The sequence below is a fragment of the Wolffia australiana genome, chromosome 4 (genome assembly GCF_029677425.1).
Source record: "Wolffia australiana isolate 7733 chromosome 4, ASM2967742v1".
Classification (NCBI taxonomy): domain Eukaryota; kingdom Viridiplantae; phylum Streptophyta; class Magnoliopsida; order Alismatales; family Araceae; genus Wolffia; species Wolffia australiana.
Window position 1 is genome coordinate 17,822,519 of NC_135838.1, and position 13,401 is coordinate 17,835,919.

General features: G+C 40.2%; 2 protein-coding genes across 2 annotated transcripts; both read right to left on the minus strand.

Moving 5' to 3' along the window:
- Positions 1 to 9,192: 9,192 nt before the first annotated feature.
- LOC144702170 (calmodulin-binding protein-like protein) lies at positions 9,193 to 10,559 on the minus strand. The gene is made up of 2 exons (XM_078574093.1): positions 9,924 to 10,559; positions 9,193 to 9,861 (listed from the first exon to the last, which is right to left on the minus strand). Exons 1-2 carry the CDS (start codon positions 10,554 to 10,556, stop codon positions 9,361 to 9,363), a joined length of 1,134 nt encoding a protein of 377 aa, XP_078430219.1. The 5' UTR covers positions 10,557 to 10,559; the 3' UTR covers positions 9,193 to 9,360.
- A 76-nt stretch (positions 10,560 to 10,635) lies between these two features.
- On the minus strand, positions 10,636 to 13,073 carry SNAP29 (synaptosomal-associated protein SNAP25-like 29). Its single transcript, XM_078574095.1, has 6 exons — positions 12,795 to 13,073; positions 11,623 to 12,165; positions 11,394 to 11,487; positions 11,200 to 11,327; positions 11,010 to 11,107; positions 10,636 to 10,878 (listed from the first exon to the last, which is right to left on the minus strand). The coding sequence occupies exons 2-6, from the start codon at positions 12,106 to 12,108 to the stop codon at positions 10,779 to 10,781; spliced, it is 906 nt and encodes a 301-aa protein (XP_078430221.1). The 5' UTR covers positions 12,109 to 12,165; positions 12,795 to 13,073; the 3' UTR covers positions 10,636 to 10,778.
- Between the last annotated feature and the right edge of the window lie 328 nt (positions 13,074 to 13,401).

Here is a 13,401-nt window from a genome sequence, read left to right on the forward strand (position 1 = left end):
TATAAAAAAATTTAAGTTGTAAGTTGATGGTTGAGATAGGCCCCATAATATGTTCAAGAATGTTAATATTAAAAACATGATAAAAATTTGAGCAGCCCTGTGTGTCTTGTCAGCCATAGTCCCATTTGAGGACCATGTGTATATGATACCAGTTGATAAGGTCCTCCCAAAATGTTGAAAGTAATTCATCCAATTCCAAAATCAAATTGGACCATACCTCCATTTATAGTAGTTCTCCCACTAAAATATAACATACAAAATTATAAGATGAGGGTAAAACAAGGGAATAGTGAAAAAAAATAGAGGAAAATCACTGAATCTGCTCTGCTTCCGAATCGCATGGAGGATCTTTGCTCCGACAAACCTCCTCTTAAACAAAACAGCGATGCCTGCTTCTTGGCACTATTTCCTTATTTATATGTTCCTTCCATAATATTTATCTTATTCAAATCTGGACATGTTGATTACTCGCTTTCACATGTAACACCCCTTCCTCTCTTCTTTCTATGCTAAGTTGATGGGTGCTTTTTATCACTATGATTTTAAAATATAATAATCTTATTATCATTTATACTCTCCTTTGCCTACATAACTATGATTTAATATTAATTTTTTTAAAAAATAACTTTCATTATATTAAATAAAAATACTTATTTACATTTTTTAAAATAGAAAAATTTCCTGTCCAATTTACTTTTCATCTCAGTTCTATTTATTTGATAAATGATAATTTATCTGGCATCTATACCAAAGGGAATAAAACTATTGGATATTTATAAAGTGATCAAACATTATGTCTTCGTTGAGAATGAAAAGGAGCCATTTGTGTATACATGAAAACAAGTGGGAGCACAATTACTCATATAATCCTTTCAAGTAGAGGACAATCTACTTATCGTTAATGATGTAGGAACATTATCTTTAATAAATGACTAATTTTCAGATATCTTAGCCATACAGAGATTTGGGAGGACAAACCTTCATTTTGGGAATATATATAGGTTAATAAAGTCATCCTTATTCTCTAATTCCATATATATAGAAACCAATAACTAAAGGGTTTGGGGAAGGATAACTCAAAGAGAGGTACATCGTGTTGTGACAACAAATTCATCATACACATTGTCACATGCCAACAAATTCATCATGCAAAATGCACTTAATTTATCTGGCATAATTTATCTGGCATAATGCACTTAATCTTCATTATGCATAATTTATCTGGCATATAAATAATTATATGCATGAGGCCTAATGTGTCCTATGCTTCATTGTGGTGTGATACCAATTGTGCTATTTGCACAAGTGAACGAGTGAATGTCTCATTAGAGGTTAATGAACTTTTTAAGATACTTCATTCGACAAAGATAATAACCTTAAATGAGATACCATAGTGTAAGACTTCTATTAACTGAAAAAATATAACATCCATAGACGAAAATATTACCATCTCTATGAAACATCGGGCTTGTTCTCTAAGAACGGTGGGCTTTTCTCCAAGCAAGAGCTTCATGGAAACATATATGTGGCTGATATGCAATCACCCATTATGTATCTCATTCAGTGTTCATTGATATAATATTTATTCATGTTATTGTGCCTGTCATTATTTTAACAAAAATCAATGAACACATGCAATGGCTAAGTGAATTATAATGATATCAGAATACATAGATCACTAGCTTAATATAAGGTTTATCAATATTCATGTTCAAATAATATTCATCGAGGAAATTGAAATATCATGATATAATAGTAATACCTAGTCTCATTCATATGATGAGTATGACTGATTTTGTTGAGATTAATGTGGAGACGCAAAGGATAGATAATGTGTTCTCATTAATGGGAAGAGTTCATTAAATTTATACATATGAATCCCTGAATGATATTCTAACAAAATTTTGACCACGTTAATTCACATCATGGTTTTATAACTGGTTATTAGACTTGAGACATTAAATATAATCAGTGGATGGACATTTGCACTATGAATATGACCTGCAATACAAGTTCCTATTCATGGAATTCTTAATCGCCTTAGCTCAGGTGTAGAAAGAAGTTCACGAAGTTGATTGAATTGTTGATATGGGATTGTCCACCATTGGTATAAGAGGATAAAAATCAAGAAAGATAATAAAATGAAGTCCATGACAAGGTAGTAGAATTTCAAAGAACTAACTCGATGTATCAGTACTAGCTCAGATAACTGATTAGGATTTCACAATTAACCATAACCTAAATCATCATGGAGCATGCAGCGAATGAGTGACTATACACACACGATAATACATGTTTTTTAAATTCTTCGAGGAAGTTATTATCCCCTTTTGTATCATCTAGAACACAAAGTGTAGCTTGTTAATCCATAGGCTGAAAAGTCAGTCTATTGATTGAGGTGAATTGATTCATGATTGATTAATTAATTATTATGGTCATATATTTATAAATTTTACTACACTAGTATATGGACCTAGAGGGCAACACACAAATGGTCTTTTATAATGTCAAAAGATATAAGGTAAATAATAATTAGATGGACCTGTAGTTTAAAAAACATATTTGAAGAAGTGAAGGCAATGGGTTATTTGTATATAACTTAAAGGAGTAATAATAAGTGTAAAATTATAACTAAACTACTTATACAAATAAACATCTATATAATTAAAAGTTGAGTTTGAATTATATATTTACTACATCACATAACATATCTCATGTGTGTTTGTGTAGATATCAACAACCTTGCCAAGGTCGTAGATATCTTCCTACATGTTTTTATAAATAATTAATAACTTTGGCTGTGTTTATTGTAGTTATTATATATTCATAAACTGAGAAATGAACATTTTTTGAAGCACTCATTTTGATGTATCATAATTAGAAGTGAGCATCTCGATGTAGTTCTCATTTCGTTGTGTATACTAAGCTAGATAAAATTGAGCTTTCATAGTGTAGAATGTAATTAAATAAAGGGGTTGAATCACCAAATGTCACGTACTTTGCAAGTTGCTCACCGTATGTCACGTACTTTCGAAATATCACGGTATGTCATGAGTTTTTGAAAAATATCACGGTATGTCACGAGGTTTGGCCGCCGGTGACGTGGACGATGACATAGGTGCCACGGGTGAAGCCGAGACTTGTCATCGGCCACGTCATCGTCCACGTCACCGAAAGCGAAACAGGGGCTCCGATTCTGGCGTTTTTCGCGATTTTGGCTGGATCTTGGCGATTTGGGTGGATCCTGGCCATTCAGAAGTTTTCCGGACGATTTGGGTGGATCCTGGCCATTCAGAAGTTTTCCGGACGATTTGGGTGGATCTCTGAGGTAAGATTTCGCCGATTTTTGTTTTCTTCTCCTTCTTCCCTCTCCCTCTTCTTCTTCTTCTCCTTCTTCCCTCTTCCTCTTCTTCTTCTTCTTCTTCTTCTTCTTCTTCCCTCTTCCTCTTCTTCTTCTTCTCTTTCTTCGTCCCTCTTCCTCTTCTTCTTCTTCTCTTTCTTCGTCCCTCTTCCTCTTCTTCTTCTTCTCCTTCTTCCCTCTTCCTCTTCTTCTTCTTCTCCTTCTTCCCTCTTCCTCTTCTTCTTCTTCTTCTTCTTCTTCCCTCTTCCTCTTCTTCTTCTTCTCCTTCTTCTTCCCTCTTCCTCTTCTTCTTCTTCTCCTTCTTCTTCCCTCTTCCTCTTCTTCTTCTTCTCCTTCTTCTTCCCTCTTCCTATTCTTCTTCTTCTTCTTCTTCTTCTTCTCCTTCTTCCCTCTTCCTCTTCTTCTTCTTCTTCTTCTTCCTCTTCCTCTTCTTCTTCTTCTTCTTCTTCTTCTTCTTCTTCTTCTCCCGATCAAAATCTTCCGATCAAAATCCTCATAAGAATCTTTTGATCGCAATCTTCTTTTTCTTCCGTTCACAGTGCTCACCAAAGAAAATATCTGGAAAAAAACCTCGGATAAAAGGGTTTCGATCGAAAAAATCGTGATCGAAATCCCCATTCTCAGATTCTCGATGAAAAATCGGGGATTTAACATCCCCGATTCTTCATTTCTCAGCGATCAATCGGAGAAAGAAATCCAAGAAAAAAAAAACAAAAATCAGCGAAATCTTACCTCAGAGATCCACCCAAATCGTCCGGAAAACTTCTGAATGGCCAAGATCCACCCAAATCGCCAAGATCCAGCCAAAATCGCGAAAAACGCCAGAATCGGAGCCCCTGTTTCGATTCCGGTGACATGGACGATGACGTGGCCGATGACAAGTCTCGGCTTCACCCGTGGCACCTATGTCATCGTCCACGTCACCGGCGGCCAAACCTCGTGACATACTGTGATATTTTTCAAAAACTCATGACATACCGTGATATTTCGAAAGTACGTGACATACGGTGAGCAACTTGCAAAGTATGTGACATTTGGTGATTCAACTCCTTAAATAATCATAGCTATAAATAATAAGAGCATAACTATAACACGTCAGCTCTTGTATGTATACATACATAAGTGCATCACACACACATGTGCACATGACTCAATATCAACAACAGGAATGCAAGTATCACATGCACGGGCTGGATGCGTTATGGTTTAATTAATAATGTTAATAAGTGCACTTAATATATTAGATTATTATTTTATTCATTCATATTATATGCAGTAAAAATTCTGATTTTATCTACTTAAGTATACACAATGAAATGAGAACTACAACAAGGTGGCAATTTATGTCAATAATAAACATCGAAATAAGCACTGAAGCGAAACACTCATTCCTTAGTTTAATATTAGATAATTAAAATAAACATGGTTGCATGTTTATCGATTGTTTATAAACAGGCATGTATGAGCAGAAAGGAAGACATGTACAGCCTCATAAAGGTTGTTGATATGTACACCTACAAACGTAAAATATATCTACCTCCTTTGGGAGGCAATATATATATTATAAGTGCACACATACAGGAAGAAATTATCTAAATCGGGGAGTTTAAATCATTAAATTGCTACATGAAATCTGGGAGGATCAGGAAATTGTCAAATGTGAAAACAGTTTTGAGCTAATCATTTGGATATGGATCCTATCGGTCGGTCACCATCACAAGGAAAGACCATGTTCCTTGAATATACTATGAAATTCTGAAATCCAAATTATTGGCCAGATTTGCAAACCAATAGTCAAGCCTACGCCGATGGCCAAGGAAAATAAGTGAAGCTATCCTCAAAGCTGATAGGCCGAGGGCACCTCTGCTTATTTGTAATTAAATCCATCTGAGGTTACATCGTCGTCCGATGGAATATAGAGAAGTAAATCAGCGAAGTGTGGCCGTGTGTAATTAAGTAAATTAGTGATTCTTGAGGCCGTGTGGCAAAGGGAAAAAAGTGAAGCAATCCTTGAGGTCTCCTGGTTAAGGGCTACAGCAAAATGATTCTCGATGCCACACCGCCAGCTGAGGGCACACCATTTTATTTCAAACAAAACCTTCTTGAGGGAACCTCATTTTTCTTGATTGCTATCGGTTTCACCTAAATGCAAATATCATGTTTAAGCCCCCTGAGATAGCCAATTCCAACCAATTGGGCTAAGAGAACATGATCCCTTGGTGCTTCAATCCAAGACAAGTCATCTAGGATCAATTTGCATTACATCACACTATGCGTTGCAGAATTTGAATTTCAACAAATAAAATATAATGTTTATGTTATCATTGTAATAAAAATTTGACCCAGGACACCGATGCATGAAGGATCTTAACTTGATGATAGTTTTTTGAGAGAAAGGCTGAAGAAGAACGCCTGAAAGAAGAAGCCAACATGATGCAAACAGATGAAGAACCAATCGCTTATGGGTCCATGTTGACGCACAAGTTTCATCTCACTTAATGCATAGATCTCAAACATGTGATTTACTCAAACATTGGAAAGTATGTCGGGGTTTCCAGTTAAAATTTAATTGATGGGGGTGACACACACAAATTTATACAATCCCATGGAATTACCATTTTATTTGTATCCATCTCTGAAGGAAGTAGGTTTTATGTACTCATGACAGATGGCACTCTGCAATCATCGACGGGTAGATACATGGACATCCCATTCACTTGCAAGGATTGAGCTGTATTGAGGACTTCTGGCAACTATTTTATGGATGATCTTGATATCATTTTGGGGGTCTACTGGCTAAATCATTGGTGTGATTTCTCAGAAATTATAACATGTTTGTCGTGACGATACTATGGCAAGGACAATTGGGCTTCTTCAATCTAATTATGATCCAAATCCCAACGCTGAGGTCCTCAATCACAAGCGATAATTTCACAACATCCATAGGGCATGTGACTCCTCGAGACCATAACATTACTCTTATTCCACCTTACACTCTTATCTTTTGCTGATAGGTTTCTCAAATTATACCCCACAGTTTTTGACTCTCTTCTTAGCTTAATGCCCAAAAGAATATTAGATCAAAAAATACAACTCTTACGTGGTACCAAGCCGATAACTTGCAGACTATAACATTACTCTTATTCTGACAAGAATGAATTAGAAAGCTTAGTGCAAGAACTCCTAGATTCCCAGATCATTCAACACCACAAGCCCATTTTCCAGTCCGTCACTGTTAGTCAAGAAAACAGATGGCAAGTGGAAGATGTGTATCCATTGCAATTGTTCCTAACAGATATCCTAATCATGTAATTGAAGAGTTTCTTGTATCCATGATATTTACTAGTTTAATCTGAAATCTGGTCGCTATCAGATTCATATGATTGAGGACGATATCTGTAAGACGGCTTCAAGACTCATCATGGGCATTTTGATTTTCTGGCCATGCCTTTTGTTCTCAGAAATACCCCACTACATTCTAGGTAATTATTAATTCTATATTCAGCCCCTATCTCAGAAAGTTCATAATCCTTTTGACAACATACTCATTTACAGCCAATCTCTGGAAAAGCACGAAAAACACTAAGATGTATCCATAAGATTACTCTCTCAACACCACTTTTAAATCAACCAAAAACTTCCAATTTGCAGTAAGCAGAACAGATCATTTGGGTCATTGAATATCACATAAGGGAGTGGCCACAGATTATGATAAAACAAAAGCTATCGTCAATTGGCTCATCCCATCCTCAACCAAACAGATAAGGGGTTTCCTAGGGCTGACGAACTATTACAGGCACTTCGTCCCGCATTACCCCGTTAAGGCTCAACTGCTGAAAAGACTTCTAAGGAAAAAATATATATATTCGTATGGAATAAGGAAGCCAACTTTTCATTAGAAACTATGAAACAAGCACCGGTGACAACTCCAAGTTTAAAACTCCCTGATTTCTTTCAACCTTTTACAGTGGAAACTGATGCCTCCAACTATGGTGTAGGAGATGTGCTGTTACAAGACTCACACCCTATTGATTACCTTAGTAAGGCTTTTTGACTAAATCAGAGCACAAATTGTCATACGGCAGAGAATTGATGGTCTTTCTATTAGCCGTTCTCAAGAGGAAACATTATTTAATCTTTCAAAAAAATTCATTCTTATTGATCAATTCAGTTATCAGGTTTTTGAACGATCAGCAGACCTTTGCTGCACAATACCACAAAGAGGTCGTGAAACTATTAGGATTTTGATTTGAGATTAAATTTAAAGTAGGGAAGAACAACATTGTTGCTGATTCTCTATCCAGGTTAATGCCAGAATCTGCAATATTGCGTAACAGTTTATCAACTACACATTGACTTGATCATCAGTTTATCAACTATCAAGTTGGGCCAACAGAAATCCCCTCACTACTCCATTCATCAGAATCTATTAGTGTACAAGGGCCACAAATTTATCCCAAAAGGGTCCACACTCATTTCATAACTCCAAAATTGGTGGTCTGAAACTTGCAAATGTATTGCATCAAAAATTATTGGCAAGGCATAAGAAAGATATCAATAAATTCATCTTTCATTCTCCAGTTTGGCAACAACACAAGATGTCAACATTAGGTCCAGCGGGATTACTTCAACCTCTCCCCATTCCAGATAATATTTGGGGAGACCCTTCAATGGATTTTATAAAGGGACTTCCCTCATCACTTGGCAATAATTTTGTCATGGTAGTGGTGGAAAGATTGATCAAGTACACAATTTATTCCAATCGAACACTCTTTTATGGCACCAATTATCACACAATTATTTCTCAAAGAGATTGCAGGTCTTCATGGTACTTTGAATTATCACACAAATTATCACACAAATTTCATCTGTTATCCTTCATTAGGAGAAATACCTTGATATTGGAATTTAAATATCCTCAGGAATTACTCACAACATCTCGGGAGGATCTTATCACATAGATGGTAAATCGGATTCGAAATTAAGAAATTTACAGATGATATAAGAGAGTAGATAAACGAGGTAAAAATACTATAATGTATAAAGATAAACACCCCAGAGAATTAGGTCTCACAACTTTTCAAAGTTCTCCATGACCAATGAAACAACCTCGGGATGCTTTAGTACAAACCCCACGAAAGTTTCAAGACAGTAGTGAACCTGAGTTTCGGTTAAGAAGGATGATAGGGAAATCTTTTGAGTTCAGACGTAATATACTTGGGATCCTTCCCTCGCAGGGCATTTCTGATGTAATGAGTCTTTCAATGGCCCTTTTAAATACTTCAGACACCATCCCAAATATATCCAAGAAATCTGACTCAAAGAAAAATGATTAGGTTATCTAGAGTACCGATCCTATCATCTGATATGATCCGTAAGGGTAAAGTAAGGGTTGGAATTAAGATAAATTGCCAACACCGACACGCTGACGGCAAAGTAGATTATCCAATGTGACGGATTAAGATAAATGCTATGAACCAATGTGACGGAGTACAAACAACGAACATTTCACTGGGAAGTTGTTGAACCAGGTTAAATTACTACGTCAGTTCTAAGCAATACGATATTTCATTGATTCTATTAGCGTCCCCCATCGTTCTCTATTATGCAATTCAATTCTCCTAGCCCACAGATGTTAATGAAATTCACTATCAAATCTAATGATTAAAAAACCTTTAATTTATGGCCTAGGAATTGTTGAGGGGTCAAAAAGGAGTTCGGAGATACTATAAAATTATAGACAAGCAAGACACTAGCGTCCTGAAGGATAATTTCATAACGAACCGTACAGAAATATGGCTGCGGATCAGAAAACTAAATGAGAACGATCATAAGAAATTCTTAAGATCATAGATCTTGAAACAAAGATGATCTTCCGGGTAACAACACCCAAGAAGAAGTCATTCACCGCCATTGGAAGAACAAGAACGGGGCAAGAGGAAGTTGGGGAAGTGAAACAAACCCGTCAACTTCTGAAGGATGGCAATGATAAAGCTCCATTAGCTAATGACAAGGCCAGTCTTCTTCATGTCACCTCTACGTGGCTCCATCTGCAGAGGCAATGGCGCCGACAAACCAGGCGAACTAGGCCTGCCCAACGAAGGCTTTCCATGGGAGATTCTCGCCTTCATCTGCTTCCTGAGGAGGCTCTCATCTCCAATATCACCATATCTACCAAAGGGTGAGCCCTCTTCTAAGATTCTTCTTCTCTCTTCTTCGATGATCGATTGCAGGGGAACGGAGGAAGCTAGAGATCCGATCGCATCCCGATCATAATTAGGGCTCCCATCATCAGATTCTTCAGCTTCTCCATGCGGGGTTTCCAAAAGATCATGCAGATCTTCCACCCTTTCTCTTTCTCTTCCTCTACCGGATGTTCTCCGATCGATGTCTATCTCTTCCACCGCCTTCTGCAGCAATAACGATTCTGAAAATACTAACAATTCCTCCAGTTCTCGCCCGATCGGAGCCTTCAATTCCAGAATCATCGCGTCGGCGCTCTGAAAGAATAAATTCCAATGAATCACTCTGAAACTCCAAAACCCGAGGATCAACGAATTACCTGGATGGAATCGAGACGGCGGAGCAGGTCCGCCGCTTCAATATGCAGAAGCTTGGGGCTAATCCGCGCCTCTTCAGACACGGACAATCGAAGCACGGCCAGACGCGATCTAACAGACGCGAGAAGCTTCAGATCACGAAGCGATCGCGAGCGTCGAACGAGATATCGCCGGAAAGCGGCCTGGATTGTGCGCGCAGCCAGATCGCGCAGCAGCGCGCGACGCGGCGGAGGCCTTCGGCGGGGGGAAACTTTCCTACTACCTACAGTCGACCGCGGAACCTCGAGCGACGGATCTGCAGCAGGCGTAGAAGAAATCATCGCCTCAAGAGCGGCGATCCGACGAAGAAGCGATCGAATGAGGCTCTGCGTCTGCTGCTGCGGCAATTCCTGACGGTGATGAAAATCGCTCTTCTGCCGTGCCGACTGCAACGACGGAGATTGAAAACCATGGATTTCTTCCGCGAAGAACTGGTAATGGCGAGGCGGCGGGGATTGGAGGAGACGAGCGGCAAGAGCCAGGAGCAGAGGATCGTTTCCCGCGCTAGGAACGGCATTGGAGCAAGCGCAGACGCAGTAGCCGCCTCCGCCCGGCGGCCGCCGGTAGATCTGATCGCCGCGACAGCTGCACTCCATTAACGCCGGATTTCAAGCTCGACTGCTCTCAACCCTCAGACGATCGGGCGAGGAAGATGAAGAGAAAATAGACTACGTGGAAAGCAATTGGCGGTGAGATTAATCTTTAGTCTAATCCATCGGGCGCGAGAACAGATCGCAGCCCTTGGTGAAGGGTACAGTCACCTCCCGGTGAGAACACCGCGGTTACAAACTTTTTATTTATCTCTCCATTTTCTCGGCCTACTTTCCAAGCAGGCGTCTCCCGCGGGCGTTCGCGCCTTTGACTCTGTAGTTCAGCTCGTCCACGTCTTCGCCCAGATTATCCAGCGCCGCGTTATGCCTGCAGTCAACGACCAAAACCGAGAAAAATAAGTTGACAAAGTCAATCCTTTAACCCATAAGTCAACCGAAGAAGAGGGGATGAAAGTCAACGCTTTGACCCAGAGGATAAGAAAATCAGAAGAGGCTGACCTTTCGACCTCGGAACCCATGTCCAGGGCCATTGTTTTTAGTTGACCCAGCACGTTGCTCAAGTCATCGAGGGCGTCGTCTTGTTTGGCTTTCTCCAACTGGTTTGCAATGAAATAAAAAGTCAACGGGGGAATAATCAGAAGATTTCGGTAGAAATTTTGCAATTTTCTTGGTTAGAATAGCGGCTGACCTCAACTTTCTGAAGAGTAGAGCTAGTCTCGGTGGCATGGCGGGGATTTGCTCGTTCTTTTGAATTAGAAGTCAGCCCCAGCCTTTCCCTCTGTTCCAAATGGCTTGCTTTTCTCTTGAAGGAATCATCTGAAGGTTTTAATTTACATCAATGATATGCTTTTTTTCACCCCAAATAGTATTAAAAAAACTTACCTCTAATGAGCGCAGGCCCCTTGATTTGACGCGTCTTCTTGGGCTTCCAGGTCTTGGAGAACATGCCCCCCAGACTGCCCAAAAGCTTCTCACTCTGAAAAACCAGCGCAAGAATATACTTTCAGCTGCTGACCAACTTGCGAGCAAATCTTTCTTACGATAATCATCATTTAAAAGAAAAAAACGCGATTAAAGATAAAAAAAGAAAACAAAAAGAAAAAAGTCGTACTCTGCTAAGGTCATGATCTATGTCAGCAGCATTCGCGTGGGTCCTCGTTATCTGCTCCCCTTGTTGGTGTAGTAGAACGAGGGTACGCGAGGCGTCGTCTTTGATATCTTCGGCAATCCTGACGCAGCCGTTGAGTTTCTGCGTTGTCTCCTCGGCCTTGTAAGCGGCGTAACTTTCAAGTTCCTGCACGCTTTGGTTGTCGAATCCTCCTTCATCGCGGAAATCGTTCTTGTATCGGTTTCTTAACGCCGAGGATGCAGAAGCCGCGTGAGAGGATGACGATACGTCTCTAGCTTCTCCGCTGTGATCAAGCAGCTGGGCCCTGTGATTGATTTTCTCTGGCGCATGATTCTTTACGGGCTTGATATTTTGCTCGGAATCTGAATCCGAATCAAACGGGTTTGATTTAGAAAATCTAGCGGCTGTTGGCTTTCGCGTGGTGGGTTTGGAACTTGGGATTGTTGCCTTGGATCCGAATTTAGACATCTTGTTTGATTGGCTAAAGTGAAAGCAAACAAGCGGATGACCTGCGAGGCGATGATCCTGCGAAAATTAAAATTTCTGTTCTCAGTTCGACCGAAACGTCTATCGAAAATGAACGAAAGAACCAGCTTGATCCGTAATATTTGGATGACGATGGAGGAGTGTAGTACACAATTCCGACCGAAATTCGGGCTAAGAATGAGAAAATTCTCGGGGAGGGAATCGAATCTTCAGGGGAGTTATATATTTTGTATATTAAATTATATTCTTGCAGATTCAGCAGATAGTTCAAAAGCTTAGGAACGGAGAGCAAGTATGCCGCGGCCATCGATATTAAAGAAGGATAAACAAGAAGGCTCCACTAAATCCGGCTCTGGAGCGTCGATGGGAAAGGATCATGACATACATAATCACAAATAGGAAGAGCGGACGGCTATCTCTAGAACACCGGACTTATGCCGTACGTATCGTCGACAGAGCACGATGAGATGTTTCGGCCGAAAGAAGCAACCGATTGAAAAGTAGCGCATACGCGGAAGCAAATCGAGAGGAAACAACAGGCTCCAGAGATTATAAAAATTATGAAACCATCATCCAACCACCTGGCCTATCGTTTTCTCAAGCTGAAGCTAATCGACGGAGAGAAGAAACCCGATAAAGGAATTCAAGCATAGGAGAGAATCAATCACCTGATCAATCCACAGTCGGAAGGCACGAGGCAACGAATTTCGGACGGATGGAGAAGCCCTAGCCCTCCAACAGGGGGAATTTGAAGGCGCGGGAAGAGAAGGGGACGGAGATCGCAGAGGCAAAGCGAAGAACAATTGCTTGTCCGCGGAGATCTCGTCAATTAGTCTTTGGAATACTACGCGGAAGCCAAGGTTGACGATGGATAAGAGGAAGATCCTTCCCCCCTTCGTCTGGCCCCATTTTTCATTTATACCTTCGGATTTCCGTTGCCGATCGTGTTGAAAAGGTCAACCAACCGAACGGTCCAACTCCACCCGATATTCTTAAACGGCTCCTCTCATCTTTTCCGTTCATTTAGCACAACATCGATCGAGCAGAGGATGAACGGTACAGATGCATCACAAGCGGTTCCGTCTAATCAACCCTGCGGCGTAGAGTACCGCAGCAAGTCAAGTCAAATCTGAGCCGCTCATCACCAGATGTCCGATCAACATGGCTATCGGGCCGGATTTTGATAATGGGCTGGGGTGTTTACTTTTTTGAGGCCCGACAAAAGCGGGGCCAGAGGCACGTGCGGGCGACGGCCGGGAAGCGGACACGTCAGCA

What these genes read in the sequence shown, in the direction of transcription:
- LOC144702170 (XM_078574093.1), bottom strand. Translation starts at nt 10,556, where the DNA reads ATGGAGTGCAGCTGTCGCGGCGATCAGATCTACCGGCGGCCGCCGGGC. An exon ending in GCCGTCTCGATTCCATCCAG is followed by an intron (nt 9,862 to 9,923) that starts GTAATTCGTTGA and finishes TTATTCTTTCAG; the next exon opens with AGCGCCGACGCGATGATTCT.
- SNAP29 (XM_078574095.1), bottom strand. Translation starts at nt 12,108, where the DNA reads ATGTCTAAATTCGGATCCAAGGCAACAATCCCAAGTTCCAAACCCACC. An exon ending in TAGATCATGACCTTAGCAGA is followed by an intron (nt 11,488 to 11,622) that starts GTACGACTTTTT and finishes CTGGTTTTTCAG; the next exon opens with AGTGAGAAGCTTTTGGGCAG. An exon ending in CTACTCTTCAGAAAGTTGAG is followed by an intron (nt 11,108 to 11,199) that starts GTCAGCCGCTAT and finishes ATTGCAAACCAG; the next exon opens with TTGGAGAAAGCCAAACAAGA.